This window comes from Lynx canadensis, chromosome E1 (genome assembly GCF_007474595.2).
Source record: "Lynx canadensis isolate LIC74 chromosome E1, mLynCan4.pri.v2, whole genome shotgun sequence".
Classification (NCBI taxonomy): Eukaryota; Metazoa; Chordata; class Mammalia; order Carnivora; family Felidae; genus Lynx; species Lynx canadensis.
In genome coordinates, this window is record NC_044316.2 from 25,443,776 (window position 1) to 25,464,590 (window position 20,815).

General features: G+C 35.1%; 1 protein-coding gene across 10 annotated transcripts in view; it reads left to right on the top strand.

Annotated features, from left to right (window-relative positions):
• Nucleotides 1-20,815, top strand: part of BCAS3 (BCAS3 microtubule associated cell migration factor) — a 619,432-nt gene that overhangs the window by 355,826 nt on the left and 242,791 nt on the right. The window contains exons 24-25 of one of the 10 annotated variants that reach the window (XM_030295996.1): nt 3,276-3,414; nt 3,689-5,062. The exons of 8 other annotated variants lie outside the window; for them this stretch is intronic. In XM_030295996.1, the coding sequence (XP_030151856.1) occupies nt 3,276-3,388 (113 nt within the window). In that variant the 3' untranslated portion in view covers nt 3,389-3,414; nt 3,689-5,062. Of the gene's footprint in view, nt 1-3,275; nt 3,415-3,688; nt 5,063-20,815 lie in introns of those variants that run through there. One more of the 10 variants, XM_030295997.1, reaches the window with a different exon arrangement.

Here is a 20,815-nt window from a genome sequence, read left to right on the forward strand (position 1 = left end):
AGTCAAGTAAAACACACATCACTAAAGCAGTTGTTGTGCGTTATTAAAAGTTGCCATATTCAGTGCTTTACTCTGAGGTAATGATACTCCACATTTATCATATAGCAGTATATCAATTTTAGCTCTTTGTAAAGATATCCTCATGCCACAGAGAGGAATATCAGTGCACTATTGGCAACCATAGTTTGATTTAAATCTGCTGCAAGAAGAGTTTTTAAAATGATGTTTAAAAAAGGAAACATCTTTGCCCTTGATTCACTCATATTTCCATCAGAGACACATTGTAGGAGATTCTAGGGTATTGTTCTACAGCTCTGAGCCTCTGCCTGAAAGTGATAATCTTTTTGAGTAGAGAAAGAGCTTCTTGGTGACTAAGCTCTGTTGTTATTTTTCTAAGCCTGTTTTCATTCCAGAAAGCCATAGTTCCTTTCTGAGACAGAGCAATGAAATGTGTGTGCTGCTTTCTGTAACTTGGAGCTAAAGAAACCCTATAGATGAGGAGTCGGACTATTATGAATAATTCTCTGCCTCTCAAATGGTTTGGATCCCTATTGTTCAACGTATTTTTTAAGTGAGTGAAAATAATATCTTGTTGGGGAAACTTAATCTACTTTATCCAGTAGGACCGGTGTTGTAACAGACTTACTTTTCTACTGATATTTAGGGAAGTTAGAGACTAAATGGTTCGGGTTCCTTATAAAAAGAAGCTCATGGGAAAATTCTGTTTTAGATTTTTCTGTTAAAAGAGTCTAATAAATTTGTATAACTGCTCCTGAACCAGGAAGTACTTCTCTGATTATGACCATTGGAGTCAGCTGCATATTATGAAGATGCTTATCTGGAGTTCTGATTGCCTTTGCTTAGAGATAAGACCACTGTGGTGCCTCCTCTGAATGGTCTTCATGGCTTTGTCTTAACCTTCAAGCAATTTATACAACTAAATGTATTGTCTTTTTAATTGTTCTTGTGGCACATTTTATAGCTATCTTTCTATTTTAGTGACAGCAATTGCTCTGTCTAAACTAGTGGTGCAGTAATTATTTTTCATATGATTACTTTTTAGAGGCATTTAATGAAATGAAATTTAATGTGATATGATTAATTTTTGACAGTTGTAACAATTTTCAAAATGAAAATGTTTTATTTATACTTTATTTATTTATTTATTTATAGCATATTATGTTTTAGAGCTCTATCTATTTATCTGGCAATGTTATTCTGTTCAAACTAAAAGAGATCAGCAGAGCATTATACCACTTTTGCTAAGAAATTTTGTTTTTATAATTTCTTGATCATCTAGTATATCTGTGCTTCACTCCTTCACATCAAAATACGTTTCCCAAAATATGTATGTTTTGCTTATTAACTTAAGTGATTTAGGCATGGCATAAATTCTATGCCTTTAGATACCTATGAACCAGCTTCTTACTGTCTCTATATAAATATGTGTATTTAGACTGGCAGAACTATAACTGCTTTATAAGTAGATGTCACTCCCACAGCATGTTTCATCTGAACTTTGGTGAGTCAAAATGTACTATCCTAGCTAAATTTTGAGTTTAGATAATTATGAGATGTTCCCTTCTTGACCAAGAAGAAGACCATTCTGGAAAGATACTTTATAGGATTTTACCCTTATACACACAGGCTACGTAGGACAAATGAGATTTGAAGGAACTACTCCATTTTTCATTAACATCAGTGTCTCCAAATCATAGATAATATTTCTAGATGAAGTACTTTTTTTCTCTGTACATTTCCTTTCGGTCAGCTATCTAAGAATTTCTTTTCATTGTTTGTTTTTTTTATAACCTGTGTCCTTCTTTTGATAAAGATATAGGACCTCTGAAGGAAAAGTAGAAATATAGCTGCCAATATCCTATTCAAACTTTGTTTCTCACATTGGTGACTGATCTCTCATTCCCAGACCTGTAGGCTATACCTGTTGAGTAACTTAATAACAGCTCTAAAGTTGCTTCTGAGCCCTCCAGGCAGAAAGCCTAGAAAGATCTGGTTCATCCTAAGTTTGCTTCTCCTCATTTGTGGTTTTACTATGGAAATTGATGTTTACCAAGAAAGAACTCAAAGCAACTGAGATTTAAAGACAGACTCATGCCTGGTTCATATGAAGAGCAGGCCTCTTTGTCAAACTCTACTAAAGTAAACATTTTAATAGAGAAAATGTTATTGGAAGTGGTAGGAGCAGTATTTATGTACATTCCTGAGGAAGATGACAGTAGAAGGAAAATTGTGACAGTTAAGCAAAATGAGTTCTTATCCTGTAGAGTAGGCTTTGATAAATAAGGTATTAGTGTTATGTCAAGTATTTCTACAAATAAGGACAAAGTTCCAGACTTAGTATTTGATGCTCTTGACTTAAGAGGAATATTATTTTTGTTGTACAGTTGAAGTAATCTAAATAATTTCCAAGAGATTTGTTAATTCAGGAGATACTTTTTCGACACCCATTTTTTCCCATCAGCAAAGTAATTTGTGTACTGAAGAAAATGATGTACTTAAAACCCAAACTGATTTGATTTGGTGGATTTTGTAATAATTTTTTGGGGCCTGCTCTGACTGATTTTGTAACGATCATTTGTGCCTGCTTTGTGTATTTGGCATTTGATGCATCAGGCGTTTTTTTTTAAAAAAGGTACTTACTAGAGAAGTATGATTGGGTAGGCAACAAGGAGATTATTTAAGTCAAACCTCTGCTGGAAGGAAGGACGTTCACTTGGGGCATGCTTTTACTTTACAGAGATTTTTCTGATATGCCGGGGGAAGAATATTCCTAGGGATTATATTTCATTGTATCTACAGTTGCCATTCCAATCTGAGGCAGACAAGCTTAGTCACTGTGTCTTACCGCTATCAGAGACACAAGAGATGCTGGTGGTAAGAAGCAAAGAGATTTGTAAGAAACACCATTAGTCTTCCAATGGTGAGGCAACTTAGTGCCGTGATTTTAAAAACTAGAGCTGAATGATGAAAGCCATGACATTATAATCGTGGTTTTGAACATTTGTTGAAACTTTCAACAAGTAATGTTTCCTACCTATCTAGTCTTCTCTGCGTCTGTAAAAAGAGTTTAAGGTCCCCCACACACACAAAAATTGTTTTTCTTTTTTTGGCAGGGACATGTTCATTATTTCCTAAAATAATTCTCAGATATAAAGGATATAAAGTTCTTTAGAAATATTGATTTGAATGTGTTCTTTGAATACATGATGCGGCTTTCATTTAATGGACTTCCATATATTCTTTGTGATTATAAGGTGACGAAAACCCCAGGCATACTTGTACCTTGAGTATTCAAAGCCTATGTGGGATCAGTAAGAGGATTATGGATGAGGATGAAATTAAAAGAAGGCTTAGTCGTGAACTGTGAACAGTCCCTCAGAGAGGAAAAAGGAGGTCAGCAATTTTACTTTGACACTATTTATGCTTGAGACAGTTAGCAAATATTCGAATTCAGATATTAAGACTGGCTTTTTTATTAGAAAAGAGGAAGTTTATGCTTTGTTTCAACTCTAATGAACACCTACTTGTCTGTATAGAATCAAAAATAGGTGTTAGAGATTAAGAGCATAGGGCAAAGACCTGATTTTGCCCATGAGGAAGGTGATCAGCCACATCTCTCTCCTTCTGACTTAAATATTCCTCTCATTCTTCTTTCTAATATTTATAGGATGTTAGAAGATGAAATTCAAGTTAACAATGTGGAAAATTTTAGCTCAGCACAATTAAGAAAAAAAAGTGCCCCACTTGAAGATGAAGAAATTGTAAACAGAAGTAGAAGAAGCTGTTGGGAAAGCTTTTTTCTGCTGACACATTGCTTCTTTGAATAAATCTTTGTGTCAACTAAAACCTCGCCTTTGCTTTCTCTATTGCAAGCACCAAGTCCTTGACATGACTTTAAGTCTTTCCTAAGCATTTTGAGAAGGAATTGATGGAATTCTCCCTACTGTTGATACACCGGGGTGCCACATATTTACAAGGGGCTTTTTGGCCAAAAGACCCAACTTTCCTTTTTTGTACCTTTATTACTACATCTTTAATACAAGGCTGGACTGTTTATGCAGTCTGTTGCCTGAGACTGTGGTGGCAGAGGGACAATATTGGGGGCAGTATTAGAATTTGTTTAAGTCTGAACCGGGAATTCCATTTGTCTTAGTGACGTTAGTGTCAAACTGTTAGTGCCACGCTATTTTAAATTGTGTCCAAGAGCCTGAGAGGCTTATGCTTATAGGTGCCATCTATAAACTTAGAAAGAAACAAAAGAGTCTCTTTCCATTGAATATATAAGCCCAGTGAGCAATTAAAAAGCAGCCTGGGACCTCACCCGGGCAACTAGTCGGAACCAGAGCTCATGATAGTCCCCTGGATATTGTTGAAAACTGTCAGAGAAAAGCTAAAGCAAATAATCGAAGTGAAAATAATTGTTCCCAGGAAAAAGTCTTGTTTTGTAAAGTTGGTGTAGTGTAAAGAATAGAGACTAGTAACTTGTGAATCTTTGGCTCTGTTCTCAACTTTGCCTGTAATTACCTGTTTGGGAAATTGCTTCAAAACCCAAGACTTTTCTACCATAAAATGAAGGAATTGAAGTAGATTATTTCCAAAGCCCCTTCCAGCTTGAGAAATTGATAAACTTGTACTTTGGATCACCTTTGAAGAATTTTTAAAAATCAGGGTAAAATTTATATGTAGCAGAAATGTACATATCTTAATCATACAACTTGATGAATTTTTATACCTATGTATATCACTACTCAGAATAAATTAGAATATTTCCATCATTCCAGAAATTTCCTTCATGCCCCTTCCAGTCAATACTACCTTTGAGCTAGAGATGACCACTATGAGTTTTATCATCATAAATTAGTTTTATCTGTATTAAACTTTATAGATACTTTTTTGTGTCTGGCTTCTTAATGGTTTTGAGTTCATCCAGGTGTTACATGTGTTACTAGTTCCTTTTTTTACATTGCGATGTAGTACAAATATAACACAGTTTATGTATCCATTGTCCTGGGAGCCTGGGTGGCTCAGTTGGTTAAGTGGCCGACTTCAGCTCAGCTCAGAAGCCTAGAGCCTAATCCAGGTTCTGTGTCTCCCTCTCTCTCTGCCCCTCCTCCACTCACAATCTCTCTCTCTCTCTCTCTCTCTCTCTCTCTCTCTCTGTCAAAAATAAACATTAAAAAAATGCTTTTATATATCCATTGTCCTACTGTTTTCTGCTTTTAGCTTATTATGAATAAAGCTGCTATAAACTTTACTGTACAAGCCTTCTTTTTTGACATATGCACTTTTTTTTTTTACATATACATGCATGTATTTTGAGCATATACCTAGGACTGGAATTGCTGGCTCAAGAAGTAGGCATGTCTTTAGCTTTATTAGGAACCTCCAAAAAGGTATTCCAAAATGACTATGCCATTTTTCATTCTTAGAAATGTATGAGCCATTCTTGTAAATGTAAATGGTAGTTTCAGTTTGCTTTTCTCTGATGAATATCAATACTGAGTACCTTGAATATACTTTCTGGCCAGTTGGAGATCTTCTTTTGTAATGTACTTGTGAAGTGAAGTTTTATGTGGTCTGTTGTCTTATTACATTTAAATTCTTTAAATATTTTGGATGTAGGTCTTCTGTCATATTTTACAAATATTTCCTTTTAGCTTATTGCCTTTTCACTTTCATATTGGTGGTTTTTGACAGCCAGAAGTCCAATTTTTCCACTATTTTTCCTTTTATGTTTTGTGTTTTAAACAAAAATTTTTCCCCATTCCACCCAGTCTTGAGTGATGCTTTTCTCTAGTAATTGTATAGTATTGGCTTTTGCATTTAGGTATATGAACCTTTTCAAATTATTTTTTATCATGCTATAAGGCAAAGATCAAGGTTCAGTTTCTTCCATGCAATTTCTTCTGGCACTATTTATCAAAAAGATACTTTTTTCCTCCAATGAATTTCATTGCTGCCTTTTTAAAAAATCCATGTTTTTCCTGGATTCTCTATTCTGTTCCTTTGATGTGTGTGTGTGTGTGTGTGTGTGTATCTGCCTTTACACCAATATGATACTGTTTTAATATTGTAGCATTTTAGTAAGAGATACAGCAGTTTAATATCTTCACTTTTGCTTTTCATGTCTGTCTTGGCTACTCTAGATTCTTTGCATTTCCAAACACATGTGTATGTATATACATACCAGTAATTCCTGGTGTGGTCCACTGACCTATGGAAGTCCCCAAGACACTTTTAAGGGATCGGTGCTTGAAAGCTATTTTTATGGTAATATGAAGTGATTATTGGCCTTTCTTTTTTATGCTGTGTTGATTAAGTACAGATGATGCGGAAGCAATGGTTGATAAAACTGATGGCATCTTAGCATAGTGAAAGCAGTGGTACCAAACTATGCTTGTAGCTATGGGTACTCACTCATAGTTTAAAAAAGCTACAATTACTTAAGAATATCTATGATACAGGCAAAATCATTGACATGTGAAAATTTTATTCAATTTTGCTGCTTGTATACTTCTTTTTATTATTCTATATATCACAGTTGAATTAATGAATGATAGTTGTCTTGACAAAATGCACTTGTGTGATTATTGTGAACTGAACTAGCAACTATTTTCATGGAATACTATTTTATTAGAAAGAACAACTGGCAAACTTTGTTTATTCAAACCTGGGTATTTGGCAAAAATTTTCTCAAAAATAAACAAAATAGGCCTGCCACTTCAAAGAAAACAACTGACAATATTTGTTACCAATGATAAAACTCATTTTCAATTAAAACTTGGAAAATTGAAAATCATATATCCATGTATCTACCACTGTTTAATAAGCTCCCAATACTTAAAGACATTTCTGATGAGATAGGTGGTGATATTAACTAGTGCGATATTTTTATGTCATATAATAATATAAATCCACATTTGGAGATCAGAAATATTTTCTGAAAGACCAATTTTATTATATTACAAAAGTATGTATGGGTAATGGACTCATTCCAAATGTAAGAAAGGACAAAGGATTTTCATGTAACAGACTACAAAAGTTAATTGATATCGTTTCAATTAACTTGTTAAGGGTCATCTCAAAGAAGAATATTCTAAGAATCTGAAAAGGCTCAGGATCTGAATATGCTCTATCCTTCTCCAGTTACATTTTTGAGTGAGGCCAACTTGTCTTCACATACTCAACCAAAACAACATATCACAACAGATTGAATGCACAAATAGATAAGAGAATCTGCCTGTTGTTTATTATAAAAGTTTCTGTCCAAAAAAGTAAAAATGACAGTCTTCTCATTATTTTTCAGTTTGGAAATTTTGAATAAAAAATATCACTTATGTTAATACATAGAGAGTTTCTTGTATTTTAATGAGTTAATACATAAATGTTTTCAATGTTGATAGATATAAAATACATAAACCTTTTGTGCCCTTTGGAAACCTCAATTTTTAAGAGCACAAAAGGGTCCTGAATCAAAAAATGTTTGAAAATCACTGAGATATAACTATATCCTCATATACAGACACATTAAATGTATAATCATCTCTACAGAAATTTAGATGAGATTTCATTGGATCAAATTTTGGAGAATTGACATCTTAAAAATATTCAGTCTTCTAACCCATGAACATTTTATAGCTCTCCATTTAGTTAGGCCTTTTTAATTTCTCCTACTACTGTTACATTTCAATGTAGAAGTCTTAAACATATTTTATAAAATTTACTTCAATTATTTGATGTTTTGATGCTAGTATAAATAGCGTATTGTGTTTCATTTTTCAGACTTTTTTTCATAGCATATAGACTACATAATTTTATTTGTATGTTGAACTTGTATCCAGAAACCTCTTTTTTTTTTTTAAATCTTCAAGTTTTTATTTAAATTCCAGTTAGTTAACATATAGTGTAATATTAGTTTCAGGTGTAGGATTTGGTGATTCATCAGTTACCTACAACACCCAGCACTCATCACGAGTGCCCTCCTTTCTAAATTCATGTATTCTAATAGATTCCTTTGGATTTTCTACTATGTCGTCATTGATATGCAAACAAAGATGGTTTTCTTTCTTTCTCATCTTTATACCTTTTATTTCTTTTTCCTCTTTATTGTACTTGCTTAGACATTCCAGCTAAATGTTGAATAGAAGTGAAGATATTGAACATTCTTGTCTTAATCTTAGAAAGAAGTTTTTAATATTTCCGTATAATGTTACATGTAATTTTTAAAATGAAAACCTACATTTGAATATTATTTCTTTATTGGAGTGAGGAATAGATGGACAAAATTCATAAAAGAATCAAACTGACATTCTAAAACTGAAAAATATACCTTAAATAAATAATTTGTGGAATGGGCTTAATAGTTGACTGGATGCAGAAGAAAAGGATCAGAGACTCAAAAACAAGTCAAAAATTATCAGACTGAAGCACAGAGAGAAGAAAATAATGAAATAAAACAACTCAGTGTGAGAAGTATGTGGGGTAATATTAAACTGTCTAATGTATGTGGTTGTTACACATGGATGACAAGGAGGGAAAGGGCAAAAAAAAAAAAAAAAAAAAGTGAATGGCTGAGAATTTTCCAAAATTACTTAAAGACCTGAACTCTCAAAGTTTCAAGAAGCTCACTATACCCCAAATAGAAGAAAAACAAAATCACATGAAGGCATATCAGAGGCAAACTGTTGAAATCCTTAAATCATGAAGCAATTTTAAAAACTCCACTGTATTTCTTTATTTCTTGGGTTCATATTTGGGTGAGAGTTTAGAGTTATGACAAAATTAGAGTGATTCTTAAGTTTCTTTGGCAGTATGAGATCCCCATCTCCCAGGGATCTATGAGGAATCTTTAGGATATTCACCATTAGATAGAAGTAAAAGATATGGAAAGCCAGTATTTATTGATAAACAGGTCTGTGCCCAACACTGTGCTAGGTGCTTTTACATGGCTTATCCCACTGAATCATATTTAATTAGGATCACAGGCCCATCTCAGAAATATGCAAAGCGTGGGACCTAAGACACCTAGCTCCTGATACTTAGAATTACTTAAAGTGCATTATGGTGACACCTCAGATAAGTCCAAATCTCCTTTTACCCTGACTGATCAAATATTCATTTCAAAACACTGTATGCTGAAATGAGTCACATGGGAGTTGAAGAGAATCAACTATTCAGGTGGTGAAAATGTGTGAATGCAGCTGGCAGATGAAGTTCCAGTATGATGAATTCCCAACTTGTCCTTATTGCTGCAGGCAACAACTGACAGGCCTGACTGGTCATTGGCTTTCCATTTCTGGCATTGATAGGACTGAAAATTCTTCGTGTCACAGATACTTAAAAGCTGTCCCTGTTATAGTGGATACAAACAGTGCTGGAGGGTCCTTATTGCATAGAGATGTAATCAATATGGTTTAGAGTTCTTGACCTGAACCTATAATTATCTGGATGTTATAAAGGTAGCTTGTTGTTACAGAAAATGCTTATATTCAGAACTTTGGGACTAAGTTGTGAATGGAGGGAAGAAAAATAGAAGCTTTGTCCCTCTTCCTATATTTCACAGTATTTAGGAAGCTATCATAGTAATCACAGAACAGGGTATTCTTATAGGATTAGTAGAACATTGTATCATCAGGCTTTGGGGTGCTGAAGTTTAAATCTTACCTCTGATGCAATCCTAATCCCAGAAAAAGTTGTGACTTTAATGTTTTGCAGCTTGTGGCTATGATTGTTTTGAATGCCAAAATAGGGTTGTTTTTTTTTTTTTTTATTGAGCCAAATTCCTGGATTTGAAGTGCAGCTTTAAATAATAATACATTTTGAGTTTGCTATTTTCCTGCTGCTAAGAGTATGGTGAAAAAAGCCGGGTAAACAGACATTACAGCATCTGTGATCCATGGGCAGGAGTGAGCAGAAGGAGATGACACTGGTAGCAGTTCTTAAGTCATTGTTTGTACTGATGTGTTTAAGTATATTGTGATCGAGATTAATTTGCCATTGAAAATAGTGGGGGAAAAGGCACAGAATGACTTAACAGGAGATGTGAATCCTGATTCCTCTGTTACTGCTTGGTTTAACATAATTCTGGATGGCATTATTATTGGATTACCCTATGGATAGGATGCCTTGAAAAAGAGGGGGGAAGTAACGTTTTATAGTAAAGGGCTCTTTAAGAACAAGAGCTGTCTTTGTATGTCTCATGCCTGGTATTGGTGCTTGTCATGGAGCAGATAATCAATATTTTTTGCATTGTTGATTTCTGATAAGGCTTAAAATATACCATAAACTGATTAAAATTTAATAACATTGCATCTTTATATCTACATTACATCACTTACACCTAGAAAATATGATCTTGGCCTAGAGTTCTTTATTAGAGTTGCCCTTAGGCTTTTTGTCACTATTTCTTTGTTTGGGCCATTAGTAAACTGTGTTATCAGTGGGAATATTTTTTTTAAATTTTTTTTTTAATTTTTTTGAGAGACAGAGAGAGACAGAGCATGAGCAGGGGAGGGGCAGAGAGAGAGGGAGACACAAAATCTGGAAGCAGGCTCCACGCTCCGAGCTGTCAGCTCCGAGCCTGATGTGGGGCTCAAACTCACGAATTGCGAGATCAGGACGTAGGCCGAAGTCAGACGCTTAACCGACCGAGCCACCCAGGCGCCCCCAGTTGGAATATTTTTGCAGAGCATTTCAAATGATCTTTCATGTCATTTTTTAAAAGCAGCATTATGTTTAAGTAGTTTGTTTCTCATCTTTGATAGCTTTTACATAACCAGATAATAAAAATAAGGGAATTATGGCCCTCAAATCAGTTGTGTTTTTGTAGTATTAGACTTGCATAGGAATTTGTGTTTTAAGGTTATCTTTACAAAGCATTCACTATAGCAAATTTCTGCTTTCTGGAATCTTCTCAAGCCTGGAAAACATCCACTGAAAGGAATGGACCTTCTTTTGTTTTCTGGTCATACTGGGCTAATTTTCAGACATACCATTGTATGGTTATTTGGGGCTGTCTTTTAAGCTTGCCTGTCTTATACATGAACCCAGGATATTAGCATTTAGGGATATCTGACCTAAATTCCATTAAACCAAAATAATTTCTTGAAGAATTGCCACCATTTTTGTAATGTCATTGCAGTTCAGTGACTTGTACTTATGCTCCAGGCAGCCCTGTGAGACATGGTATCTTGAGTCTTAAACCTGTTTTACTTTGGTGAGCTAAGAATATTGGAAAGACCACAATTATTCTATAAATGCTCCATGTTAAGACTGGAGAGAATACCAAGGTTACACTTGAAACTTTAATTGAATTCCTGTTAGTAATCCCTTTTTTAGATGAGTTTATATACTTTTCAAATGAACAATGTTTGCATGATTGGGAAGAGAAAAGACTTTCATTTCACTCTTCTGTTTCTTTCTACCTAAAAAGGACACTTACAGCATCCATACTAGTCCCTTTGACATTCTCCTATTGAGCTGACCTTTCCTATGTTAGAAATTTTTAGCCATGAGTGAATACCTTTAAATAGAGTATTTATAGCCATGGTAGGATCCTAATTCCCGGAGTCAGAGGGCCTAAACTAGAGAGATCTTAGTAAAATTTTGGTATGGTGCCTGAAACTTTTCATTTGCCTTGAAACCTGTTCTTAATTTTACTCTTTATTCCAATTCACCCCATTGATTAAATTAATTGCTTTCTCCGCTGTTCTTAAACTTTTACTGTTGTGTTTATCACCTCATATTAAAGTTAGCTGGGAACCATTTCCCATTCTAGACTGTGAGCTCATCTTTGTGCTCCCCACAGCACCCTGAATGGTTCTGACCCATAATAGGCACTCAATAAATGTTAATGAATTCAACATTTCAGCATGAAATATTGAAACCAAATTTTTGCATTTGACTAGATACAGTAGTTGGCTTTTAGGAAGGGAACTGAGTGGCCAGGAAACAGAAATAAAAAGGAGACTTTTTTTTCAATGTAGTCTTTTAGAACATGTGTATGCATTATCCACAAAACATAAATGAAACTGTTTAACACCTAACATATTTTTCAGTATTTGATAGGTTACCATTGCAGGTTGTTTGTTTATTTACATAAATGAAGAAACTGAGGTTAAGGGATGTTAAATAACCTGTCTGTTGTCACATAGCTAGTAGGCAGCAGAGCAAAGATATGATTCTGTGAAACCTTCACTTCTTCCAGGGTATTAAATAGCATCTTGGCCACAATAGCCTGCCTTGATTTCATTCATATGATTAGCAGGTGTTATATCTGACCTAGGAACTGTCTTTATTTATTTATTTATTTATTTATTTATTTATTTATTTATTTATTTTTTAAGAGAGATAGAGCACAAGTGAGGGAGAGGGTCAGAGGGAGAGAGAGAGAATCTTAAGAAGGCTCCACACTTAGCCTGATGCAGAGCTTGATTCCACAACACTGGGATCATGACCTGGGCCAAAATCAAGAGTTGGGCACTCAATCAACTGAACCACCCAGGTGCCCCTATTCTTTATAGCATATATTGTGTGCATCATAGAATTCTTCAACTACAGCCTTTCCACTCTTGGGTGGCACCTCTATTTTAAGGAGCCATTGGCCAGACCTCTTTGATAAGGTTTTGATGGCTCACCTAGGTATTCCTGCTGCTCACAGAGAAACTCTTACTCTTTAAGCAGTAAATATTTACTTTCAGCTAGGAAAGCCACTATCAATCAGGTAATGTTTTCTGAAGCTGAAAAAGGCATTCACTAAAGAATGGTGATTGCCCAAGGTCACTTTCTTTTCCATCTGCTTGTGGGCAAATGCAAACTAAAAGAATACTAGTGTTTGAAACTCACAATTTATTCTGTATTTGGGGGTAGGGGAGAGGGAGGCAAAGTGATGATATTTCTCTTAGAAATATTTTTAATTGCTTTTTCAAAGTATGGATTAAAGCATAAAAGAAGCCGAAAATGTCCTGATACTAAATGGACTGGACACCTTGATCTATCATGGCATAATATATGAGTGGGGATTCCCAAAGGACCTTTGTACACTACAATATTTATTACTGTAAAGATCTATGAGTTCTTAGCCACTTTGAAACTTATAAAAGCTGTTCACATCCCATCCACTGGACTTGTGTTTTCACATGTTTAAGTTATTCTGGTTTGTTTTGTATAGTTTATTCAGAAATAACTCCCCACTTCAAATTCTGAAAAAATAATATCTGGCCCTTTAATAAAGGTGGAAAAAAGAATTCAACTCTGGTATGAAAGTGTACATGAAAGAGAAATGTATTTGCTTGCTTTTCCTGTTCATTAATGCTTGGGAACTACAGGATCTTTAACCAGCCCATTTATGCCTCTGTTTTCTCATCTGCAAAATGGTAACTAAATATTTGCCTTCTATTTGGTTGACATAAACAAAATACTAACAAACCGAAAGGCTCTGGATTGATACCTCTGTCAGCTCCTGCTGTCGATGGTGGAATTTTCACTTGTAGTTTGTTCATTGTTATTTCAAGAATAAACATTATGGCTTGTTCTTGGTTTATTATGGTTTATTTTTAACATTATAGTCTTGGGGCACCTGGCTGTCTCAGTCGGTTAAGTGTCTGACTCTTGAATTCAGCTTAGATCATGATCTCATGGTCCATCGGATCAAGCCCTGTGTTGGTCTCTGTGCCGACAGCATGAAGCCTGTTTGGGATTCTCTCCTCCTCTCTCTGCCTCTACCCTGCTTGCATGTGCTCTCTCTCTCACAATAAATAAATACACTTAAAAATAAAACAAAAACAATATAGTCTTAAGAATAAAAAAAGAAGTTACTAAGGAACATTAATGAATATAAAACCACTAACATGCACAAAAATAGCATATACATATTAGTATATGCAAACTAATAGGTGTCCTTGACTGAGACAAAATTATTTTGAGGTGGTGATCATGAAAATTATCATAATTTTAAATTATGTGTTTCCTTACTTACGAAGGAAACCTAACTGGACTATGTATTCTGGGAAAGTTATAACATTAAAAGACAATAAATAGGATATTTAACATCTCTATTTAAATCTTGAGTTACATGCAGCCTATACAGTTCCTGTGCTGCATATTAAATTTTATATATAATAAATAATACCTTTTTTGACAATATTTGATTGCTTAATATACTGTGCTAAGTACTTCATATACATTAGCTTTTTTATTCTTCATAAAATTCCCATGAGGTAAAGGTATTGTTATACAGTTGACCCTTGAACAACGTGAGGGTTAGGGGGGCTGACCCCCCTGTGCAGTTGAAAATCCATGTATAAATTTTGACTCCCCTAAAAGTTAATTACTAATAGCCTGCTGTTGGCCAGAAGCCTTCCTGAGAACATAAACAGTCAATTAACCCATATTTTGCATGTTATATATATTATATGCTGTATTTATATACTGTATTCTTATAATAAAGTAAGCTAAAGAAAAGAAAATGTTATTGAGAAACTCACAAGGAAGACAATACACATTTACAGTACTATACTGTGTTTATGTATTTAAAAATCCATGTTTAAGTGGACCCATGCAGTTCAAACCCATGTTGTTCAAGGATCAACTGTAATTCCCTTTTTTCAGAATAGGAAACTATGACTCAGAAGAGTTATGTATGCTGTACTATCTTCCACTTTGGCAATGCCATCTGAATTTCTTTGTCATGAACGTGTTTGATGTAGCTCTCTATTAAATTTTATTTTTGATAGGTGCATTTTTAGAATAGGCAGGTTATGGGGCGCCTGGGTGGCGCAGTCGGTTAAGCGTCCGACTTCAGCCAGGTCACGATCTCGCGGTCCGGGAGTTCGAGCCCCGCGTCGGGCTCTGGGCTGATGGCTCAGAGCCTGGAGCCTGTTTCCCATTCTGTGTCTCCCTCTCTCTCTGCCCCTCCCCCGTTCATGCTCTGTCTCTCTCTGTCCCAAAAATAAATAAATGTTGAAAAAAAAATTAAAAAAAAAAAAAAAAAAGAATAGGCAGGTTACACATAGCGGAAGTACATGAACTTTGTGGTCAAGTGTAAATTCTGTCCTTATAGCCAACCAGGTATATGACCTTGCGTCTCTTTTCCTTAAGAAGAATATAAGAACACCTGTCTCCTTTTGGGAAAATTCATAGGACATTTGTAAAGATTCTGGCCATAGCCCAGGTATACAACAAGGACTCATTAAATGTTAGTTTTTTCCCTGTTACTGTTACTTTATTTCAATGATGATGATGATGATGATGATGATGATGCAGCAGCAATAGCTTTTACTATATCAAAGTTTTGGTACGCAACAAGGACTCATTAAATGTTCTCTCCTTGTTACTTTATTTCAATAATAATGATGATGATGATGATGATGATGATGATGCAATAGCTTTTACTGTATCCCAAAGTTTTTGTTTTCTATATATTTTATGTTTATATACCTTTGGAGACTGGCTATAGTATTGTCCTCATTTTATAATTGAGGACACAGACTTTGAGAAGTGGTAGATCCTATGTTGGAAGCCAGGCAGTCTAATGCCAGAGCTTGTATTCTTAACTAATATGTAATTTTCTTGGAAGACATGTTCCATTAACAATAGATTACATTCTGATATTTTAAGCAACAGTTTAAATCTCAGAAATTGTCATCCCACCCCCTCCTACACCATCCATTTCTTCCAGTTTCAGATTGTGACAGTATGACAATTTCTTTCCTGATCCTCATTTGATTCCTACGGTAAGTTTGTTAGATTAGATATGTAGAGACCTTTCTGATTGTAAAATCTGTGATCCTATATTGTTTGGTTACATTTGCAGTATTCTGAGGCAGCTCTGATAGTCCCTTAAGGGAAAGGGATTCATCACTGATTTTGATAAGGAATATGTTGACTTCTTGACTGAACTGAAATTAGCCATTTCATGGGAGTTTTGGTGGGGACTACAGAATAGGAATTAACTCCTTGAGCTGCTTCACTCCTTAAAAAGAGGAACCTCAAAATAGTTCTGCCCAAACGGATTTGACTTTAGGGATGTTCGTTTTTGCATATAAATACATTTCACTCAGTCTTCAGAAGGTACTCTGTCTTCAAAAATGGAGCTTGTTTTGTTTGCGAGGGGAGCAGACCACTCTCCGGAGTATGTTAGACTGGCTGTTTACATTTGGTTTTGACTGTCTTGATCTGTCCCTGTCTCTCCTTCACTCTTTTTACCCCTGTCTCTGTTTCAGTTTGTCTTCTGTTTCTCTTTCTCCTGTCTAGCTTCTATCTTCCTATTTTGATAATTCTGCTTTATTTCTGTAAGTGAAAGACTCTCCCAGGATGCTGAATATGCCTTTATTTTTACAGCACTCCTTATATGCACAGAAGATTTTAGCTTGGCTGTAAAGCTTGCTCTTGGCATAAATTTGGCAGATAGTTTTTAGCCTGGGTGAGACTTTTTATTGGGATCATGAAAGTGTTGGGCCGTCACTGCCCTCCACTTTTCCTTCTTGAAGTATGACATTAGTGGTTTCAGCTCTTGTTGACCCTTCTTTTTAAACCAAAGCTTTATAGCTTATTAGTGCATAGTGTGGATTTTTCTTATGATATGTTGGAGGGAAAGAAAAAAACTCCTCTAAAGTTACAAATGGTTTCACTTACCAAAATGATTATTTCTCTTGGAAAGTTCTGTCTTTTCTTTAAAATTTCCGGGAGTTGGGTGGGCTCGATGTCCTCTCTCCCACTCTTTCTCTACCCACACTCTCACACTGGCAGAAATGCTGAGAGCTTTAAGCATAATTCCAGGCTTCTAGGAGGCAAATCATTGACCAAGGAATAACCAAGACACGCTTATCTGCTGTTATTTTTAAAGAAAGTTTTTCAGTCAAAATGGAAGTAAGGACAGGATGCTGCAGGCTTGTTTTTGACTGTTTGTTTCACTTATGGAACATAGAACAGATGCTTTAGAACATCAGTAATGAGTATTTCAGGCACCGTTGGGGAATTGAAATCTATGCTTTTCAAATCTGCAATTAATCTCATACTTCGTCATTTATTGGATCAAATAGTTTCATTTGCTTAGGATCCAGGTCAGCGCCTTGAGCTCCAAATCAGGTATTACTTGTCCCTTTGTGAGAGATTCTCTGCTTTGCCCCTATCTGTTTCTGCTTCATTTAAGCGTCTTCATTTTTCCAAGGTATCTAGGGCTTTAATGAAATAAAAATTATTTGCCCTCTCCCTAAAAATAATACTTAAAAAACTTTTATCTTACATTTTGCTTATCAGAGTAACTTTGCTCAGCCTTGGAACAGAGCACTCTTAATGTGAGCCCGATAGATCTAAGCTTCTGATGGGTCCACAAGAAACCACTGAAGAAATTTAAGGATTTCCTGGCCAAAGCAAGTTGTGTCCTTCGGTAGGGTTTCAGATTATAACATAAACCTAGATACATCTGAAAAGAAGAAAAATTGTGATTTTTTTTTTTATCACCATAAACTGTATAAATACATACTTCAGGTAACCTCCATAGGTTGCCTCCCTGCTCTTGGCTCAGCAGTGGATTTTAATGGAGCCACTTCTGCACCTCTGCTCTTTCATCCCTCCCTTTTTATGAGAATAAAAAGTAAATTGGGTGCTATTTAAATATTCTCAACTTACATTTATTGAAAACTACCCTGCCGTGGGGCATAGCACTTTGAAAAACTGCCTTGCTTTAGCCCAGTTTTCCACCCAGGTGGTTTACCCCAAAACCTGGACTTTGCTTTACTCAGACTTTTAATTTCTTTAAACTAAATAGAAGGAACCCAGTTTCATTTGTGAGGTTTTTCAATAAAAGTTAAGTGGAGTGTGGCTAGGAAACCAGACCTGTGAAAAGCCATGACTCTGCTGACACTAGAGGAAAAGTTACAGAACTCTTATACTGCTTTTGCTTTCAGTGTTCAGGAGAAAAGAGGAAACGAGGAAGGTGGAAGAGCTTTAGTGCTGATACATTTTGGGAAAGCAGGGGAGCAAGGAAAGTTTGTTGGGATTCATGTGTCACTTACTGGTGCTTTATTTGAAAGTCTCCCCTACTTGTAGGTCTATGTTCTTTCTAGAAAACTTGTCAAGTACAAAAAATTATAAAGAATAAAATTTAAAGACTGATTTCATTCCATAGGTATAATTAGTCTTAACATTTTGGCATATAACTTTTTAGTGCCTTTTTATTTATAAAATATTAGAAAATTGGCAATACATTAAACAATATTTTGTAACTTGCCTCATTTACCATCAGCAGATTTCTTTTAAGTAATTAAATATTTTTTAAAACATAGACAAGTTTTGATGTTTAGCTATTTTGCGAGAGGGAGAGAGAGAGTGAGAGAATCCCAAGCAGGCTACATGCTATCAGTGCACAGCCCAAGATGGGGCAAGATCATAACCCAAGCTGAAATCAAGAGTCACATGTTTAACCAACTGAGCCACCCAGGCACCCCTCAAAACATAGATAATTTAATAGTTATATTCTTTGAATCATTTGTCTAATCTTCTGTCATTAAATTTTTTGGTTTTTAATTTTTTACCATGCTAATTAAGAATAAATAAAATTCTTATATATAAATCCTTGGTTTATATATTTCCAAACATTTAAGGAAGAATTAATATCAATCCTTCTCAAATGCTTCCAAAATAGAAGAGTAAGGAACACCTCCAAACTCGCTTTACAAGGTCAGCATACCCTGATAGCAAAACCAGATTAAGGACACTATGAGAAAGGAAAATTACAGATTATTCCTGGTGAACATAGATACAGAAATCCTTAATAAGCTATTAGCAAACCAAATTCAACAATATGTTAAAAGGATCATATACCATGATCACATGGAATTTATTCCAGGGATGCTTGGATGGTTTAACATCCACAAATCAATCAATTGGTGTGGTACAGCACATTAACAAAATAAAGGATTAAAATTATATCACCTCAATAGATTCAGAAAAAGCACTTGACAAAATACAACTTCCATTTTTTATAAAGACTCTCAACAAAGTGGGCATAAGAGGGAATGTAAAGGCCATATGTGACAAACCCACAGCTAACATTATACCCAGTAGTGAAAAGCTTAAAAGGTTTTCCTCCAAGGTCAGGAACAACACAAGGATGCCCACTTCTGTGCTTTGATTCAACATAGTATGGAAGACCTAGCCAGAGCAATTAGGCAAGAAAAAGAAATAAAAGTTATCCAAATTGGAAAGGAAGAAGTAAAACTATCACAATTTGCATATGACAGATGTTTTATATAGAAGCCCTAAAGACTTCACCAAAATGCCACTAGAACTGATAAATGAATTCAATAAAGTTGCAGGGTTCAAAAACAATATATAAAAATCAGTTGTGTTTCTATACACTAATAACAAACTAACAGAAAAAGAAAACAATCTCATTTACAATTGCTTTGGAAAGAATGAAATACCCAGGAATAAATTTAGTGAGGTGAAAGACCTGTATATGGAAACCATATGACATTGATGAATGAAATCAAAGAAGACACAAATAAATGGAAAGATACTGTGTGCTCATGGATTAGAAGATTTAATATTGTTAAAATGTCCATTCTACCCAAAACAGTGTACAGATTCAATCCATTCCCTATCAAACTTTTAATGGTATTTTTCACAGAAATAGAACAAGCAATCTTAAAATTTGTATGCAACCACAAAAGACCCTGAATAGCCAAAGAAATCTTGAGAAAGAAGAACAACATGGAGGCCTCATGTTTCCTGATTCCATTCTATATTACAAAGCTATAGTAATCAATACAATATTGCCATAAAAATAGACATATAGATAAATGAAACAGAATAGAGAGCCTAAAAACAAACCCACAGATATATGATCGATTAATTTATGACAAAGGAGCCAAGAATATACAATGGGGAAATGATAGTCTCTTTAAAATTTTTCTTAAAACTTTTAATTGATTTTTTATTTTTTATTTTTTTAGAGAGAGCATGTGAGTGGGGGAGAGGGGCAGTGGGAGAGAGAGAATCTCAAGCAGGCTCCATGTTCAGCACAGAGCCTGACTCAGGGCTCGATCCCACGATCCTAAGGTGACCTGAGCTGAAATCAAGGGTCAGATGTTCAGCCACCCAGGCACCCCAGGATAGTCTCTTCAATAAATGGTTTTGGAAAAACTGGATCACTATCTTACAACATACACACATTTCAACTGAAAATGGATTAAAGACTTTAATGTAAAACCATTTTGAAACCATAAAACTCCCAGAAGGAAACAGTCAGTAAGCTTGACGTTGGTCATGGCGATAATATTTGAATTTGACACCAGAAGCAAAGGCAATGAAAATAAAGGTAAACAGTTGGGACTACAGACTACAAAGCTTCTGTACAGTGAAAGAAAACATCAACAGAATGAAAAATTAACCTATGGAGTGAGATAAAATATTTGCAAATCATGTATCTGATAAAGGGTTAATATCTAAAATATATATAGGGGCGACTAGGTGGCTCAGTCTGTTAAGCTCAGGTAGTGATCTCACAGTTCATGAGTTTGAGCTCCGCTTTGGGCTCTGTGCTGACAGCTCAGAGCCTGGAGTCTGCTTCACGTTCTGTGTCTCCCTCTCTATCTCTGCCCCTCCCTTGCTGTCTCTCTCTCTCTCTCTCTCTCTCTCTCTCTCTCTCTCTGTCAAAAATAAATAAATATTTAAAAATTTAATAAAAAATAAAACATATATAAAGAATTCATACAACTCCATAGAAAAAAAATTTTGGTTAAAAATGGACAGAGGATCTGAATAGACATTTTTCCACAGAAGATGTACAAAT